The 20,626-nt window shown below is 39.3% G+C and overlaps 1 protein-coding gene across 2 annotated transcripts; it reads right to left on the bottom strand.

Annotated features, from left to right (window-relative positions):
- Window positions 1-13,211: 13,211 nt before the first annotated feature.
- LOC140230773 (uncharacterized) lies at window positions 13,212-20,414 on the bottom strand. Of its 2 annotated transcripts, none has more exons than XM_072310912.1 (7): window positions 20,334-20,414; window positions 18,826-19,299; window positions 17,561-17,704; window positions 16,607-16,717; window positions 15,599-15,802; window positions 14,893-15,012; window positions 13,212-14,027 (listed from the first exon to the last, which is right to left on the bottom strand). In XM_072310912.1, exons 2-7 carry the CDS (start codon window positions 19,289-19,291, stop codon window positions 13,834-13,836), a joined length of 1,239 nt encoding a protein of 412 aa, XP_072167013.1. In that variant the 5' UTR covers window positions 19,292-19,299; window positions 20,334-20,414; the 3' UTR covers window positions 13,212-13,833. The 2 variants fall into 2 exon arrangements, with proteins under 2 accessions (XP_072167013.1, XP_072167014.1); XM_072310913.1 differs by lacking the exon at window positions 20,334-20,414 and adding an exon at window positions 20,206-20,263.
- Window positions 20,415-20,626: the final 212 nt, after the last annotated feature.

Raw genomic sequence — 20,626 nt, 5'->3', positions numbered from 1 at the left:
CAACTGGTTGCGACATAAAAACAAAGCAAGATCGGCAAGACCTCATGACCAAATCACTTCGCGGCAGCATATGAAGAGTAATGTCTTCACATGGATCCCATTATACTAAAACATATTGAAAAAGGGCTGGTGACTGTAGAGATCCTGTGAGAAACTGCATAGTACGGGAAGAAGATGAATATCAGGACTTCCGTGGGAAGTGTTCTTGCGCTATCTACACTCAGTATTGTTTGTGACGGACTCTTGTTCAAGTGTGGCAGCCATCCTACCCAGGGGAGTGTATCGGCAACCGAGGCGCAGAATTTGCTCTACTGCACTTGTACGCTGTCTAGGAGAATGCAGCCTACTGAAGTTTTGATCTTCTCGACTGCAAATGGAAAAGAAATCGGAAATTGTACAGTCAGTCTCTGTTGCAAGATGAGTATTTGTACAGAGGAAAGCATTACCACTTTGGCTTCCCTTTCTCTTTCTCCGAATGAATCATCCGATACATTGTACACAGCCTCGTGTTCTCTTTTTGGTAGTAACAGGACGCGTGCTCACACGGTGTCTGCTTCTGCACGGTGGTCGAGCATTAACAGACCGGAGTGCAGCGCGGTGTTGACCAACCATGGGGTCACTGCATCATGCCAATCGATGTGGATTGAAAACAGGACAACCGAATCTTCGGCAGACGTGAGTCTCTTTGGCGTGTATAATGTGACAGTCAAGTATGAAACAAATTTGACGGATCAGAAAAGCTTGATCACCCGTCTGCCGGTGGAGAAGGCAACGGATACCACCTGCTGGTGTGCCGTCTCTGTTGCGGAGCTGGAGCGGCAATGTAACTTAAATTTGTCTCTATCTGATACTCGGAAAAACGAAAGGGTAAATTGTGAGATTCGCAATGAACAGGAAGTCTCAAGTGGCCATTATGATGACAGACGAGAAATAGTATTTGATGGTTATGTTCTTCACTGCACGTGGAAATTCTGCAATGTGAACAACGCAACTGAAGAAAACATGGTCATTGTCAAGCAAAAGTGTATGAATTGCTCATTGTATGAGGATATCGCACGTCTCACTGATGATGAATTTCTTATCAATCAGTCTCCTTGTAATCTATCAAACACGTCTCATTCAAGTACGAAAGAAGCACATTTCTCTGTATCAACAATGCGGGCAGTTCAGACAAATTATTTATCTCCACACGATGAAACCGGTTTTACGACGTCACGGTTTGAGCATCAGCCAGCAGAGGAAACTATGCAGACGGAATTATTTTTTAGGTTGATGTCAGCGACCGCCCTGGCGTTGAGCATTTGCGCTTGCCTGTACGTTTGCCAAATTCGAAGACGGCGGGTTTACTGCCCGATACCAGTCGTCCGAAGCATCAGTGGTGGAGCAGCAATGAGGCCTCCAGAGCGAGCGACGGTTGAGCTGACGACCACTTCTAGCAGCCCAAGAAGAAACGGTGAGGGTCTGGATGGTCAACCAGCCGCCAACCGAAGCCACATTGTCGCAATCGCACAAAGAAACGATGCGGATTCACCTCTAGCTCAACCGAGCATATTAACACTCTCATCTAGTGTGCGGAATACAGGACGCACCCATTGTCGCGATGACAGCAAACACGGCGGGGTGACCACAGAGATGCAAATGATGGAAGAGGATGGTAAAAAAGGAGCAAGGGTGCTCCTCCCTCCGCCTCCACGCAATAACATCGCTTCTCGTGAATGGGAAGATGTGTACAACATGGTAGACGACTTTACAGGTTCCTGCACTGTTCATGATGAAGGCTATGCATCTGCTGCACTTCCCTTGGGTGCAGTACCAGCAGCTTGCCACCAGCCTGTCAATTCAGAGCAGGTTGATCCAGATGCGATTATATACAATACTGTTGGTGACCTGGAAAATGACGTCTTTCCCAACCAAGACAAGTGTTTCAGCATCCCCTGTAATAACTCCTTTTCTCAAAACAACCAAATTCTTGCTGTCAAAAGTTTGCGCGGAAAGTCTCGAGAGGAATGTACATCTTCGGCAAAGAGTTCATCCGCAGTCGAGAATGATTTGTGTGCTATGTCCGTCGAGGCAGAGACGACGCAATTAAGTAGTGACGAACCTTCGACCAAACAGGCCACCTCATCTGCCATGGTGGGAAGCGGTCAATCGTCGAGTTCAGTTCTATTGGGAGACCATTTGTGTCGCCAGAAATCATGCCATGACTATGAAGTGCTCTGCGATACTGACTACGAGGAGCGGGTATTGCCGCAAGTCGATTCCCTGTACTCCTCCATCAGCAACACGACCACGGACCGCGACGCACGCACTACGAGCGGGCGCGACACAGCAGCCGACTACGACAGGCTGCAAAGACCCACATGCGAAGAGCAATTGGGCTCGGACCAGGCTGAAACAGTCGACTGTGTATCACCGGCAACGAGCGAAGCTGCCCAAGAAATGCAAATGAAGCTTTTTCTAGTAGCCGATTACAATAATTATTCCACTCTGGATGAAATGTAAATAAAAGGTGTTAAAAGATGATTTAGCTCATTGTAGCAACTGATTATAATGATCAGTTAGAACACTGCATATCATAGATAATGTTTAAAGGGCATTCCAGACGATTTTTCCTAATTTTACACATTATGTTGTACATAAATCAACTGCTCCATATATGGATTTGTAGAATTTATTGTGGTCCTTGAGCAGAGAAATCAATTCTCTGAATGATCTAGAACAAATGGCACTGAACAGTGTTGACGACATAGAGCCTCATATTTCAGAAATGCAGCAGTGTAATTCCATGACAATGCCGCTTGCTTAACAAGTTCACCTGTGTGGAATCTATGCATGCCTTCTTCTTTTGTTCTGCTTCCTTTCATCATCTTTGTTCATTGCAATTTGTTATAAATTTTGAAAACGTTCTTATTCCCAATCCAAATCACTATAAATTCTGAAACTCTGTATTCAGTATTGTATAACTAATTTATAGTTGTTCAAATGTAAAAGTCTGAAAATCATCTGAATGTCTCCTTTAATTGTTTAATTGCACGCAAGATGAAATGGATATTAAATCCTCCAGTGTTGTACTTATTTGTAATTATGATATTTTGTAGATCTGTGCATACGGACATCTTAAATTTTGCGTGAATATGATATCAGACTTTCACGAAAAGTTACCTACAATGTAATGTGTTAAAAATTTGGTCACCATAATAACTATTTGATTATAATGCCCGCAAATCCTGTTATACATAATCACAATGCACCGTGTTGTAAATAGTTGCAATAGGGACATTCTGTGAGAAAATCAGATTTCATGTTCCTGGTTAAAACTGACCACCCTCTGCAATCCGCGAAGTGGCATGAGTTTCGTTTGATGGATACTCGCGTGTTCAGTGAAATGAGAGAGGATTTACTTCGAAATGTCACTTTGCGCAAACTATACTTCACGCTGTCAATCTGTCAATCAAAGACGGAGTACGTGTGCAACTGCGTGAAGTGAAGTAGTGATTACACACTGAGTAGCAAGTTTGCTTGTAGAGACCAGGAAATAGTTTTTTAAAAAAATCATATTTGTCTGTAATCTTCTGTAATGGTTTCTCTGCCATGTATGGTATTACTTTACAATTACATTAATTTTCAGCAATTTCATTGACGTCATATGTACAAATATTGCATTTCACAGTATGATTATGTTGTACGATATCAATAATTTTCGTGACATGTATGCATCAGTAAACGCATGCGTTATGTCGAAAAATTTCATACAAAACGATCAACAAGAATAAGCACAAAGCTTGACTGTTTGGCAACCGATAATACAAAAGGATGCTTAAGAGATAGCGCGCAACGCTATATAAACCTTGAAATACACCGTATACACTCTAGGAGTAGAACATTAGAATGTCTACATTCTTAAAAAACAAAAATATGCACTGACCCCACCCTATTGTGTATATTTACAACGTCTTCTTAATTGCCAGTTATGTGTTCCAAATTATGCTAAATCAAAGTTTCTATGATTACTATGGCTGATTCAAATAGTGATTGTAATTTAAAATTGAAATGTAGCAATATCTTGTCATCATAAGGCACGTCTATAAAAGATTACGTAGGACACATTCATACTCGTGAGACCACTAGTTGGGAAAGGAGGCAAAATGTCATTACGAAAGTAAAAGTCTAAAAAAAAAAACTAAAAAGACTAAAAGGACTAATCTAGATTTTGAGAGAAAATGCTAAAGTTCGTTAGCCCATTTAGTTTAAACACACACACACACACACACACACACACACACCATCCCTATCTCGCCCCCCCCCGTATCTCTCTCTCTCTCTCTCTCTGTATACAAATTACAATTTATATAATACATTATATCGCCTAAAGATGCAAGCCTGTTTGGGATCGGAACTGATACCACATATTATATCATCCGACAATCTCATCGTTAAAGTCATTTTAATTAGATTGTTTTAAATATTGCAGTTGTCTCGTCCCTGTGGTAATGACTTCTTTCTACAAGTGGTCAAGGTGGAGTCGAGGGGGAAACCGAAACGAATTATAGCCAGCACACATTACGGCCCTGCGGCTTGTCATGTTAATAAGATTGATGATGGGAACGACAATGATAATTATGCATCTCTTAAAGACAGCGATAAAATTAATGTCGTCCTTCTTGACTATTTTGCACCTCTTCAGCGCATTTATTTCTCCTCTGTTAGATTTAAGTAGGTCTCAGTATTATTATTGTAGCACTGCCAGGTACTTATCTATATACCACTTGCTCCAGAGAAAAACTTGGATAAACTATTCCATGTCATCTTAATCAGAACCTTTAAAGAGGAAATCCATCCAAAAAGATAAATAAACTAAAAAAAAAAAAAAATCCCTACAAATTGTTCAAAAATGACAAAAGTCCAGTAGGAAATGAAAACATACGGCCTTTTGAAATTTAATTTTTTTTTTCGGAAAATATTTCTAGACGTGTCCTCATCTAGTTGATGCTGTCGCGCCATGACATTTTTTTATGTATGTAATATATGAAATTCGAAAAAAAAATCTTTTTAGCTAATACAGGTGTAAAACATATTGCCATGCCAACATTATAATTCAATATTTTTCCCTTTTATTTTTGGTGGTTTTTAATTTCTTACATTCTATATTTGAAATGAATAAGAATTATGAGAGCATGACATCAACTTGCTGATTTGAATATTCGTAACTGGTCAAGAAGCGTTTTCTGATTTTTTTTTTTATTTCAGAATGAGTGTCATTACTTCCTTAGCTTTAAATTCGATCATATTTGCATTGTTCTGCAGGGAATTTTATCCCCTTTCTTATGAAATGTATAACATTTTGGAATGAATTTCTTCTTTAATGCATATTTTTCTCACCTTTATTTGTACTTCAATGATATTATAAGCACTGAAGCTGTTCATATTCCATATATAGGTGCAACCTCCATTATAGATAGATGAGAAATACCATCAACATGCAACCAAATGAATTACAATTCACTCGTATACATGTACGTTTTCAGGTAAAAATCGTTTTATATCAGGGACGCTCTCTTCCTTTGACTGCGCGCAATCGAGTACAAAAAAAAAAGGAGAAAAAAATCACATCACAGTATTGCTTTATCTGCGGAAAATAAAGCACGTCATATCAAGTATACCTAGTAGTGGACAAACGGAAGCATCACATAAGATTCACTGTAACTTACTCCCCCCCCCCCCCCCCAAAAAAAAAAAAAAAGAAAAAAAAAAATATATATATATATATATATATATATATATTTTTTTTTTTTTTTGGGGGGGGAGCAAAAACTCGTTTTGCCCCCCCCCCCAAGTGCCCCCCTGTAACAAATTATTAATCAATTATTTAAAGACCAAAATGAACAATAAAGGTATTTTTCTTGTCTAAAAGTTGTCACTTTCATAACTGAAAATGCGAAATTTTCGCCCCTTACGGGGCGAAAATCATAATGGATAATTAATATACATTATAATATCTATACACTAAACTTATGAGTAAATTGAGTGTATAGATGGTAGCCTTGCGTCCTCGAGTGTGCCCCCTGAAACATACCTTTAGTAAACCTTACATTTTTCCTTTTCTTCTATGTTTTTTTTTAGCAATATAAGAATAATTTTATTGCTCGAACAATGCGATCACGTTTAAAGGGGATGGCTAGTAACTGATCAGTGGGAATGTTGGGGGATGATTGTTCCAATCCTTTCGGGGATGATTGTTCCAATCCTTGTGGGATTCATTTAAGAGTACATTTTATCTATTCTTGTGTGAAAATTATTTGCTTCAGAATGGTCTCATATTCAAGTAATGTGCAGTTTAATCGCCCCGTCACTGTACAGGCATGCTAACCTGGAAACATTAAACTGCACATTACTTGAATATGAGACCATTCTGAAGCAAATAATTTTCACACAACAATAGATATATATAATGTACTCTTAAATGAATCCCACAAGGATTGGAACAATCATCCCCAGCATTCCCACTGATTCCCACTGATCAGTTACTAGCCATCTCCTTTAAACTTTTAATGAATACATTTGAGACGAATGGCAAAGTAAAAGTGGCTCGCTCGCTCTGCCAGTACGTATAGTAAAATGAACAGTTTTCATAAGTTCTGATCATAGTCCTTCGCAGTGTTTTTTTACTACGTTCAATTCCCTAGAAATTTGAATAAACGCGACTTTTATACTCTGTTTTTTACAAAAAGTCCCTACTCCCTCCCCCGCTCGGTCGCTTCGCTCCCTCGACAAGGATCTCACACCGTCACATAATGTACCCCCGTATGTTATAATCGTAGTCCTTCACACTAATTTTTTTTCAATATGTTTAATTTCCTAGAAATTTGCTTATAAATGCTCTATAAACGCGACTTATGTACTCTGTTTTTACAAGAAGTCCCTTCCGTGGTACCCCCGCTCGGTCGCTTCGCTTCCTCGCCGAGGATTTCACAACGTCACATAATGTGCCCCCGTCGAGATTTCGCCCCCCCCCCCCCCCAAGAAAAGAAACCCAAACAAGAGTGTTCTGGCGCGCTTGTTTTATTATATAGGACTAATCATGTAAGCCCGCAAATCATCTGAGAAATCTGATTATCTCAGAAATCATGATTGCCGCATCCTAGATGGTAATATTATATCAGGGCTGATTTCACTCTCACTTTTGCTTCCCATGCTCTGAAGAGTGAAGAATGAAATTAAGTTCAGTGCGTGGGTGTAAATCCCGGGGATGGGGTGGGTGGGGGTGCATTCCCCCCCCCCCCCCCTCCTCCCTGCTCGTGGATGAGGAGGATGGCCTGAAGTCCCCCCCCCCCCCCCCATTTTTGAAAACGTGGCGCCGGCCATGCAATATACCTGCTATGACGTGCGCCACTCAGGACCATCTACAAATTACCTACGAAAACAAAACAAAACAAAACTAAACTGGCAGAATTTAACCCTCTCCCTAACCCCATTTCCTGAATCATTGAGCAAATGGTTATTTTAACTCAGTAAAGGATATATCTGAGGGCACCCAGGGATAATCAGGGGCAGTTACCAACTCCTTATGATAATGTTTGGAGCAAATCTATCCCCACACCCCCACACCTCCCCCCCCCCCCCCATCATGTAATTCCGAGTTGAGGAAAAATGTTAAGGTTTTTTTTTTTTTCATGGAAAATTGTCCAAATAGAAAAGCTCCGTCGCTCGGCCCCTTTCCACAGACTTTGTACACTTTTGAAAGTGACAAATTTCTGAATATTTAATCAAAAATGTGCACCAGGATTTTCACTTACCAACGCTCACAAAGTACAAAAGTTCCCTTGTGAGGGAGGGTGGGATCCCATTCCATTTTTCCATTCTGCCTCTCGGTTCCCATGTCATGCTTACATAGATATAGTACACTTTGACTGACGATTTTGCATATCATATTCGATCAAAAATGCGCATGAAAATGCAAAAATCCCCTTCGTGTTGGAGGGGTTGCGATAGCAACTCTTGCTGGAATGGCAAATTCAAATAGCAACAGCCAATCAGGAAGTATTTTATGTCTATCAGTTTTATGTATATCAGTCAATCGATCATATAATTTCTTGTATTACGTGTGGGGGAATGCACCCTACAAGCCAAGCTTTTTAGCATTCCTCCCCATTTCCAACATTTCCGTATACGTTTTTTTTTTTACTTTTTTGTGAACTTTTTATTTTGCACTGTGATGAAATCTATGTATTCAATTTCTGTAATATATTTATACGTTTCTGTTGGAAATGAAAAAATTAAATGAACGAATGAATGAATGAATGAATGAATGAATGGCTATTTGTCGTTATCATGACAACTGACATTCCAGCAAGAGTTGCCATCATAGCAACTTTTTTTTTTAATGAAATGGGGCCCAGATCTCTGAATTTCAAGTCTGAACAAGGAGGTTTTATACATGGAGTTCCAACTGGCTGTAATTATTCAAACAGTTATCAGATTTCAATTGATGTACAAAAGAATTCCACGGGTGCACTTGTGCCTTTGATGATGGATGTTCCAGGCCGCCGTCTAAACTCTTGCTGAGCAATCTGAAGATTCATTTTGAACGTTATCATGATGTTGGCCATATTTTGCTTATCTATCTATTAAATGAAATGAAATTTCACTTAGGCCTAATGATAAACCATGTAAAAGAAAAGTCAGTTCCGTTCAGAAATTTGCGCAAAAGTGTAAATCAGAGCTGTATTATGTGAAAATGATTAAAACTGTACCATCCTGGAAAGCTGGTTTTATCAATTTTCCGCTTAATTTCCACAAATGAAACTAATATGGAATAATCTTCAAGTATAATTCTTTATTGATAGATATATCAGATTAGTGCCCGGGTATGCCCAGTCGAGTAATTTTCATCTTCATTTCAGGATTTTTTTTTTTTTGCTCAATTTCTATTCGCGCATCCTCATGTCTGTACCACCTACCTTTTATAAGAAGGGACAGCGAAAAGTAATTACCATCACAAAGATATTTTGCTTTGAAAGTGGCTGGTGATTATGCAATGAGACACGAGTCAATTGTCTTCGTATCTGCGGGGCAGATCCTGTTTGGCACATGCTTGAAATATTTTTGAGCGGCGGCTTCGAACATGGGATCAAAGAGAATAACTCTGTTGTTACTCCATCTCTTCAACCTCCTTGGTCTGACGATGCCAAATCTCCATCGTGTAGGAGGGGGTACCCTCTCCCACTCGGTTGCTCGATCCACCCCCTCGCACATATCTTCCAAGTTTTGCCCCCTTTTGTTTAATACATTATGATACAATATATATATGACTATTTTATCTATTCAACTTCATTTAATCTTTGTAGTACACATCTATCACGTAAGCGTATTATGGGGTTGTACTCATGATAGTATGTGATGACTATCACCGATCACCCCCCCCCCCCCCCCCACTCTTCGGTAAGGATTTGCTAGTTCGCCTGTGATTCATCGATGTTAAAAATGAGAAAGATAGAAACTTGCGTAGGCCTATGTGATTGCATGAATGTCCACATCGAAGACACTGTACGCCCAGTATGTAAAGACTCCAAAGCTAACTAATGTCAAATACAGCTGTAGGCCTACTTGAGTGAATGGGGTTGTGGTTTTCAGTTGCAAACTTGGACAGCAAAAGCATGTCGCACGTTTACCTTGTGGTAACAGTCAAACTGGTATCGAAACAAAATACCGCCCCCACCTCTCTCACTCCTCGGTTTCCTGGCAGTCATAAACATAATCATCTTTAGTTTTCATATAAATGCAAACATACAGTTAAAGCCGAAGTACAGTTTCGAGAAATCGAACAATGATACCATATTACACAAAATATCATTTTGATTTGGCAGTGCTTCACACACACACACACACACACACACACACACGACACAGACACAAAAATGTGTGTATATATATATATATATGTATGTATAAATATAAACATGTTGGGAATTCACGTATTGGCTCCAATATAACGAAGAATCAAGAAATAAACTGGTAATGCTTTTTTTTTTTTTTTTTTTTGCCAATAAAGAATGAGTTTATTCGACTCGAATTTTCGGTGGCCTCCACCTTCATCAAAATGCATTACCAGTTTATTTCTTGATTCTTTGTTATATATACATATATATGTTTACATCAAATGCATTGGAACATTGTAGATCCCCCAACACAAATAAACAAACTAGAAAAACATACTTTTTTTTTTTTTTTTGGGGGGGGGGGGGGGGGAAATGCATCATGCATTAAACAGCCAGTACTAGTGTTTTATTTGCTTCTAAGCATTGATCATATACATGTACGTACACCAATTCTCCACATGTGACCCTTTTTCACATAATCGAAAATGCCAGTAGTTTCCTTTTGAACTTCGTTTCGCTATCAAGGAGTGCCTTTGGGATTCCATTACATAATCAAGAATGTGATTCTTTAAAACTTTCTTCAATCAGTTGGTGCTTTTCATGTGTTAAAGCAATGATACAGCTTTATCATGGGGCTATGTACCTCCATGGTATTTTTAATTATATACTTTTATCATGCTGCCAATCTTATTGTTGATGTTAAAAAAAAAAAAAAAAAAAAATCTACTCTCGCAAAGAAGCTTGTACACATAACAAAAATAGGCTTCCAGATTTGCGGATTTGCAAAAATACATGTTACCTCTTTCTAATTCTTTGGAATAAAATGAAACTACAAGATGATAACATCAACAAAGTTATGGCTATTTCAGTATACATTCTTGTCTTTTCTTTTCAGTTGGACTGCTCTTGAAATATCCTGGTTTTGTAATATGCGTTGACTTGTGCTTTGCCAACCCAAGCAAAAGTTTTCATGGGAAAGTGGGCCATGTAAATTTGTTCAGATATCAAGTAAAGAAATCATGGGTATATCATGAGTATATACAAAATATACATGCATTTCTAATAGTATGCAAACATATTTCCTTTCTTGCATTGTTAAGAAACTGTGATTGTCTCTAGCTAAGCAAACTGAATGTCCCTCCTCCATCAATTGACAAATTACAATTTAAATGTGTATCGCAATGAAGCTATAAGGCACAAAATAAATTATGATCAACCTGACCATTGGCATACACATGATTACAATGAATACTTTTACTGTACATCCCGTGCACCATTGCAACAGTAAATAAAGTGTTGATCTTTACAATAAATAACTACTTTTCAAATGAATCAATATGTCTTTACTCTTCCTTGAAAATAATACAGGCCCATCTACAGTATATCAAGATAAGTAGAGAGGAGATAAAGAATATTTGAATGTGAGGGAGAGATGTGTGAAAAAATAAGGAAGGACAGATTATGACCATCACACAATGTGCCTTTTCCAGTTCACGATATGACTATATTTTAAGATGAAGGAATAGATTATTAGAGAAAGTGCAAAATATGCCACGGAAAAACAAATTACCATATGTGATTCGACTCAAAATATGAGACACTGCTTCTATCGTCACAGTTTGCAACATCAAAGCTGCTAAAATTCAAGAAGGATACAGAGTTCACCATAATTTATTCAAGTCTTACACTCACTCCCATGTTCATCAAGTCAAGATTCGTGAGTGTGAATCAAGACGTCAAAACACTTGTAGCTAAACTGACAGGAGGTAAGCAAAGTGTACTAGGCTAGGACATGAGACACACAGAAAATCCAACAAATCAGGTAGGTAGGTCAGACGAAGATGAATTTGGCTAGAAAGAATACAGAGCCAACTTGGATTTGGAACGGCCAAGCACTCAAACTTTGGTAGACAAAGACAGTAATTAATTAGTAGCTTGGAAAATTAATCATATTTCAAACTTCACTCAGCTGTAAACTGACAGCAGCAAGTACACATTGGCATATACATGTAAATACTTGATTTTGTATTAAAATTATATATATATATATATATATATATATATATATATATATATATATATATATATATATATATATATATATATATTATATATATATAACATATATAAAACATATCACATACTCTAAAACAAAAACTGGCATAGACAAAGATATACAGTAGGCTATACAAAGATAAATATAAAATTTGTATACAAGGTTCATTTGCATATTTCGAATAGATGGATGAAAGACTGTCCTCTTGTCTTACATAAATTTCTCATAAAAATGATAAAAGTGATACAAATAATGACTTCGATATGTGTCCTTGGGTCTCTGAGGGAATGAGAGGAATGCAGACTATGCAACCAGGCTGATGACAATTACTAGGAGGAAATGGCAAAAAAAAAAAAAAAAAAAAAAGGCCTTAGGAGCGAAACCGGAGTGTGGATGGGTTTCGCTTGCAGAGAGCGGAGCACTGTCTTATACTGACTCGTCATTTCGTTGGATATTCTGGGTAACACGACCACATTGACAATGTTGGTTTCAATGTGCTCAGACTGCAAACCACCAATGCAACGTGTATTTGCAAAGCATACACAATCCTCCGTATACCTGTGGCGTTGCCTTTCTCCAGTATCACCCTCGGTCTCGCCCCTCATACTGCACAATATCTCCATTTCCACACTTTATCTGTGACCCTCCACATCAAAAGGATCCAAAAGTCATTGACGGCTAAGCCGAGAAAACTGAGTTTGAAGTCAGATCATCAAATTGGGCAAAACCATCAACATTCTGTTTTTGACATAATTTTGTTGTCTAATATATTTCATCTGTCATCTGCCGGAATTTAGAAGGTAAATGATCACAGGAAAGGGAAGAAATCAGCGTTTTTCTAAACCATGATTTTAAGAGTTTAAACAGAGCAGTAACATGTCCGAAAATTTGGATTTAGTGCCACAGATAGACTCTGCCCCCAGCAATGAGGGAGTGATATAATTGGTGAGTGCACGGCATCCTGGTTACTGATTGGTTGTGCATAGACCACTCGACATGCTCCCTTAACCCGTTGAGGACGAGTCCCGAGTATACTCGGGCAAGTGTCTATGGGGAATGCGTGTTGTAGCAAAATCAGCCCGTCCTCAACGGGTTAAAATCATGAGTCGTGTTACGTATGCAATGAAAGCCAAAGAGTAAGGGAATAATGTCATATCATTTTCAGGAAGTCAAGCTCCTTCAACTTTCGGATCCTTTTGTTGTAGCAGGTCACATATCATAAGCACAATCAATGCTAGTTCCAAGATTTCATTACCAGGCATGCACTTGTTATGCTGCTGTTTGGTTGCACGTGGTGTACTCATATTTCTTTCCTATAATAGGACCGAGGGGATGGAATGGTAATAGGCACCTTTTTTCATTGCATCTTTCTCAGTGTAGCATTATGACATTAGTGCACTACATCAGCTAGAACTTGAACAGCTTTGAAAACAAGTTTCCTCTTACCTGGTCATCACACAATGAAATGCATGCAAATTTTTACTAAGACTATCAAAGTGACCTGCAGTATACTTCCTTGTCTACTTACTGTCAAGCAACATATGTCTCACATTGTTGTTTCGTAAAATTTTACCTTCATGACTGATTTTGATTAGCGTCGCTACCACTACCATCAGAACTACCATGCCTCCTTCGCAGTACCTTCATCTAAACTGTTCAAAAAGGAGGCACTGTACCATGCTCATATCTTTTCGGGCATTGCCAAATTCAATTCATTCACAAGAACGCTGGTCAAAGAAAGTGAAGACGGCATCAATGTATCTCACCACAGCCTTACATTATGCTCAGCAAAAAAGACTACTACATCATGGGTTGCTTTTCTGTGCCAGATGGTCTAGTCTCATATAAGGAATATCACAGCCTCCACAGTAGATTAAACATCCTTTTCCTGGGAGTGATCATTCAGTCCCACACTGGGTTAAATCCTGATCCTGAGGGGGGCATGAAGGGGGTGTCCTGTGTTATTGCACGCTGGCTCCTGGGAATAGCGCCCTCGCCCTCCACAAGGGCAGTATAGATGCCCGGGTCATCGTCCACCCCAGTCAGAGCCATATTCCGGAGGTTGGGCATCTCGGCAAATGGCAAGTAGTCCTGGCCTGTTGGCAACACAAAGAGTAAACAGTTTGCAATCTTGCATATAAGAAATCAGACATTCCATGACATGGCAGAAGATGGACAGGGCTATATAATACTGGTATGCTGTCCCCCTCCCTTATTTTCATGCAACAGTTGCAACAATAATGGCATGTGAAAAGTAAATTTCTAGGAGGCACTACAAAACATCATTATGACCAGTAGGGTATACCTTATTCCATTGAAGGTCAACCTTTGTCTAGCTATGAAAATTCCACTCAATGTGAGCACTGCACGTACAAAACATAACGCAAAAACAAACAAACAAAAACAAACAAACAAACAAATCAAATAATATCAACTTTTCAAAGCAAAAACGTATGAAATAATTTTAGTTAAATAAGGACTGCAGTTAACTTTGGGTGTAAAATACTAACCTGAAATGCATATCCTAGTTCAAGTGTGAATTAGACTAGTTCTGTCCAATAAAACTGGACATATCATGTACATGCAACTATATCATGCCCATATGTAAATGTTACATTAATTGCATAGCATAACATTTTAACCCGTTGAGGACGGGCTGATTTTGGTACAACACACATTTCCCCACAGACACCTGCCCGAGTATACTCACGACTTGTCCTTAACGGGTCAATATATACGCTTCAAATGTTGGAACACATTGGGCCATGTGAACTTTCTTGTGTGGACCCATTCGAAAGAGTCATAAAGAAGTAAGCTGGCAGGTGTGCGGTGTTCAGGTTGAAGGATATCATAAGTTGTAATGTCATGTCATGTCATGTCATGTCATGTCATGTCATGTCATGTCATGTCATGTCATGTCATGTCATGTCATGAGTTGCATAAGGATGTCTCATTTCTTACCACAGGGGATGTTTTTCTTCATCCTCTCTGTCTCTGTCTCAAACACAGTCTCATGGTCCTCCCAGTGTCTGTCACACGCCGCACACAAGAAGTTGGAGTTGAACGCTCCACAGCCGCAACCTACCACAAACAAAATCAAAAGATACCAGCCATGAAAAGGTGTTTTTCCTGATCTTCTCTTGTTCCGCTGGTGACATGTACCCAATACCTGTGTAGACAAAACTACCAGTGCAGCACATTTTTCTTCACTTTCCTCATCACCAATCTGTTCCTCTTGCTTTCTACTCTCCTTTCATTTCTCAAGCAGTTACATCCACAAATACTTCTCCCATTCTCCAGGCGATGCTTGGATAAGATGGCACCTTCATGATTTTTCTCTCACTTTTTCTATGTGCAAGCTGTCTGGCGTGTCATATCTTTCAGTTAGAATGCAACTAATAGCTGCTAAACTATCAAATATACAAAAGCTTCATCTGTTCAACGTATGTCACAAATTAATAATATAGGAAGAAAAACAATACTTCAAGCAAGCTATACTCTTCAAATTTCCTCTATCTCAGTTTCTTGTTGTTAAATTAAGTGGTATAGGAAGAGATGCCTAATTCTAAATCACATTGTGAGTGGTGGAATGAAACCAAAATACATACGTTCACACCTTCACACTGCTTTTAATAATGAAGGTTGCTTTGTGAAGAAACTGACATACCTCTTGCCCTGCATCTCCTAAGGCCAGTCACATCATGCTGCTCGTGGGTGTGTTTACACCTGCACTTGGCCCGCCACGTGGAGGGGTCAAAGTTCCTTCGGCGCTGAAACCAGAATTCTCCGATATCCTCCGGCCTGCCTGGAATGAATGCGAATGCAGGGCAGCGACAGCCACTCTGCGCACAAGGAACTTTCACACTCCGTCCTAATGAAGTAGAAAAACAAAAAAGAAAGAATATATTGCTTCATCACTCAATACATTTGAGACAACTATTTCATCATGCTTGCCTGCATAATCTGTTAATTCTTCACTGAACCTAATCTTGACAGAATTCAAGTCTCACCCTTTATGACAGTGCTAAACATTGTACTCTTAAGAATTCACGTTTTGTCAGCGCACATGAGCAGATGGTTTGAGTGGAACATTCCTGACACATAGAATTTTGCTTCCCATGAGTTGATATTCAAATCAACAACAAAGATATAATGAATTAATATCCCAATATTGACAACGCTTGCAACACAATGTTTGCTTCACCTAATTAAGTTTGACAAGGATGATTTGTTTTTTATTTTAAATATCACAGCATCCAGTAGCAGGCTGAGAAACCAAATCATCCCAAGCAGTACAACTGTAGCTGTGAAATCATAATAAAAAATCAACAGCAACAACAAATATGCACGCTATACTACCGTAGGTAATTTACAATTAATAACAATAACTATGTGCTGCATTGTCTATTCACAAAAACGTTAAAGCTGATGATGCTGTAAATGATATGATACAAATAGAAGTACATTGACATTATAAAAAATAAAATAAAAAAACGACATGATGTAAAGCAGCACCACTGCATTTTGTTAAAAAGTTTATAGTAGTCCAGCCATTCAACATAGGGTAGTTGATGCAAAGTATCTGAATTTATGGAAAGATTCAAATACTCAATTTGCAAAGAGCGTGACTTTATGGAAAGATTCAAATACTCAATTTGCAAAGAGCGTGACTCACCATTGTAAGGTGCATGTTCCTGCAAGAGGTGTCCGCAGAAACACCTGGACAGACGTCCCACCCTGATGCAATCCCATGTGAATTCTGGACAGCGCCACCCAATGTACACGCCTACACCAGAGAGTGGCCAGAAAAATGATGGTGCATAAGTATAAACCTGTCATGCTTTTGTAGACCAAGCTAACACAGATGGAGATGGATACTTTGAGACTTTGATTACTACAAAATAATGCAGTGTGACACAACTCTATTGTTTGGCTCTCTCTTTGAGTCATAGTTTAACCAACAGCTGTCCTATCTGTGCTTTTGTTCCAGTGCAAAATAAGAGAGTTCGGTGCCAAAAGAATATACATCATCACTCCTAAAGTTATATTTTGTACTCTTCCTCACTCCATCTACCAATGTCCATATTCAATCACTACATAGTCACTCAGAGGCAATCACATGAAACACGCCTGCTACATTTGTATCTGTATTTCCAAAGAGACCAAACTGTGATAAATTAACAGTCGCTCTGCTTTCATCTTTTAAGGAATGAGAAAACACACATTATTTTCTACCTGAGGGTGATGAAAATTAAAATATTCTTACAGCCTAAGCCAACATTGTCTTCCCTTTATTAATGAAGTGAAATACACTGTACAGCTGTACAAATGTGATGTCAAATACATACTGATTAGCGACAGTGGATACTGTACGAGCTGAAATTTTTCGCGTACAGATATTTTCGCGAATTGCTACTCGGAGGACATTTTCGCGTGTTGTTAATTTCGTGGTTGCGAGGGTCTAACTGAACTTACTTATTTGCGCGTTGTTATATTCACGTGTTGTTATTTTCGCTGTTCAAGGCGATTTGCGAAATTCGCGAAAATAAAACCACCGCGAAAATTTCAGCTCGTACAGTAATAGCTTACAAAGACAAAATGACATGTGATGACTTAATTAAGAACACACCTGACTTGATGGCTTCTGTGGCTGCTTGAGTCTCTGGGTCAAAGAGTTTCTTGACTCGGGGCCCAAACTCCTCACGGTTCATCGCCCTAGCAACATCGATGAGCTCCGCCTTCTTGGCAGGAATGATGGGACGCAGAGTGTATCCTGAAATGGTGATCAGACAACCAATTTCAATTGAATGCTTTCAAAGCTACACTGTATCTATGTGTGAATTACTTTCTGCTCGAATCTATTGCATTTTCAGGCCGGAAAAAGTACAAACTGTAGGATCCATTTTGCACAAATTACACAATCTAATGCTTTCTTCAGGCAAACGAGTGATAACTTCTGCAATACCCTTAGTACTTATTGGCACTCTTTTACCTGTGTGGGTAACTGTGGAAAACTGCGATGCTCTATTTTGATTTGCGTTCTCTCTGGCTGTAACACCTCAAATGGATCAGTGCTTGACTATTAGTTTGGATATGACATTCCATTGTATAAACTTCTTTTCACGTAACTATCCATTCACTATATCCTCCTAGGCAATTACAATGTACTGTGTTGCCCCTGAAGGCTCATGATATTGCCCCTTTTCAGAAATTGGAATAATTAATCCATCCCTGCAAATATTACCACCAGTACAGCAGGAAACATTATCAAATAAGAAAGATGGTTTGAAATACTTACAAGTCATAGTTACAGTGCATGAGCGTCTGTTTGGATTAGTGATACCAAAACAGTCATAATGATATTTACATGTACCTACATGTACATATGTATGTTTCCATTGTATTAGTTACTAATTTTAGTGTACAGCCATTATTGTTTATTACAGGTCAGTTAAAGCCTATGGAACTAGCACTTTACCCCACTTGTGAATCAAACCCATCATATCAAGTGCTTAACATGAAATTCAAGCTATCAGACTTCATCTAAATGAAAATAGATGACCTACACTTGTACAATGTACCTTGATTAAACAGTCTGGTTTCACTTGCCAAATATTTTATGTTAATTACACAAAGCTGGAGCAAGATTATGCTCACCTTCTGTTATTTACATGAAATGTTCTATGAAATGTTATATTGTAACAACTTTGACTTGTTTTCATTCCCACATTGACACATTGGCCACTCTTTAAAAAAACAAACAAACAAATTAACAAACAAAACAGAGATATACATGCAGACATACAATGTACATAATGCTTGTTTTTAACCCTCCCCATCTAAATACCAAGTCAGATTCATAAATGTGAGTGCTCAAAATAAATGATTTGCTACCTTTTGGAAAGTACATGCCATCTTTCTTGACTATTGGCATGGCCTCCTGAGCAGTCTTCAGGGCTGCTAGTGTTCCTGCCGACTTTGGCACCACAGCCTTTGACCCAGACTTCTGTCTTGGAGATGTCTGCTTTGCCGATTTCTTCTTGGACGCCGGCGGTGTGACTGGGGGAAGCCTTGCTCTGTTGCTACCTTGCAAGCTGCTAGGGGAGATTCTGTCAAGAGCACTTGGTGATGCAGCCTCAAGATTAAGAGGAGTCACCCTACCATAGATTTGCGGGGCGGGAGAAGTTCTAGTAAATGGCTGGCCACCATGGGGAACAGCTGATAAGTTTCGAGGAGACAGGCGACTACCGCCAGCACTTCGTGGAGAGGTGCTGGTGCTGGATACACGAGCCCTGTTGGATGATGGCCTCCCCATCAGAGGTTTTGGTTGTGCTCCCGACCCTGGCGCACCTTCATCCATGGTCAGTTCTACATAACAGAGGCAATGAAATCCATGGAATTGCAAAAGGTTATCATTACACCTAGAATTTTAGGTTCTACTTCTAACTGGTAAGTCTGGTAGACTAGACTTAGACCTGAAAGACAATGAAAGACTTTGGAAAAGGTCCACATCAACCACATTTGAAGACTCGCCAGTTTTCATCCACTGTCACTCTCTGTATACACTGTGCCAATACAGTATTTACTGGATAGGCGAATTGGACAGGCATTGCATCGAGGGCTCTCGTCTATATTCCTCTCAGACTGGAAAAAACCCCTCCCTATTTAGATCTTGGATGAGTAGAACAAACATCCAAACATCTCAAAGGTGGAGTTTTAACTGGAGCTTCATAATCTTTCTCTGAGCTTTCTTCTTGACATAGACACTACATGTAGATTCTAGAACTTAGAACTCAAGTGTCTACATACCAATCATACAACTGTAGGCCTATAAATTTTAGGCCTAGACCGTAGTATAATTACTATCGGCAATTGTGCATTACTGGCAACTGTTCACTATCATTGGTGAATTTGTAAATCCTGTGACCTTATATTCTAGGTTTCTAGACGGTCTATAGGGTTCTAAGCTATGGCCTAACGTTAGTAGAAATATGGTCTAACGTTACACAGAAAACTAACGTGTTTACGTTAGAGTGTGTCTATTCATTCAGTGACATAAACTCTTTGTTTTTTAAATTCACATTCATAATGATTCTCTAGAAGCAATGAGAGATGTGAGTGTATATAACTCTGTCTGGCAGTTCTTCTGACTGGAGGAATTCAAGCAAAGAAGAAGATGCTCTCAGCCAAAAATCTGTCCCAGTCCTGGACCTTGGATTGGCGAGATAGACGTCTCCAACTTCATTTTAAGTACGTGGGGCTCACGTAACTTACGAACACGGCCTTATGAAACTTCCAACATGTGAATGTGCTATCAAACATCGAAGACGGTCATTTTTACTAACTGATTCAAAATCATAATGATTCTCTAGAAGCAATGACAGCTTTGCGTGTGAACATACCTTGACAATATCATGTAAAAAACAGAAATTCTCATGCATGTTTCAGGTATCTAAGTACGCCATTCTCGTTGCCATAGAGCGCCATCAGCGTTCATGGACGTCGGACAGAGGTTGTATACGGTGCACACACCACAGAACTCTTACGTGAGAGTTCTGTGACACACACTCACAGAACTCGAGTTCTGTGCACACACTGCAGTTGACAGCGCTACTCTGACTATGACGTGAGCTGGCGCTCTCGCCAATTTCTGGACGTCCCTTTCTTGACTGTTTCAATTCTGTGCACAGTAGCG

The sequence above is a fragment of the Diadema setosum genome, chromosome 7 (assembly GCF_964275005.1).
Source record: "Diadema setosum chromosome 7, eeDiaSeto1, whole genome shotgun sequence".
Classification (NCBI taxonomy): Eukaryota; Metazoa; Echinodermata; class Echinoidea; order Diadematoida; family Diadematidae; genus Diadema; species Diadema setosum.
This window is presented reverse-complemented; position numbering and strand designations above follow the sequence as displayed.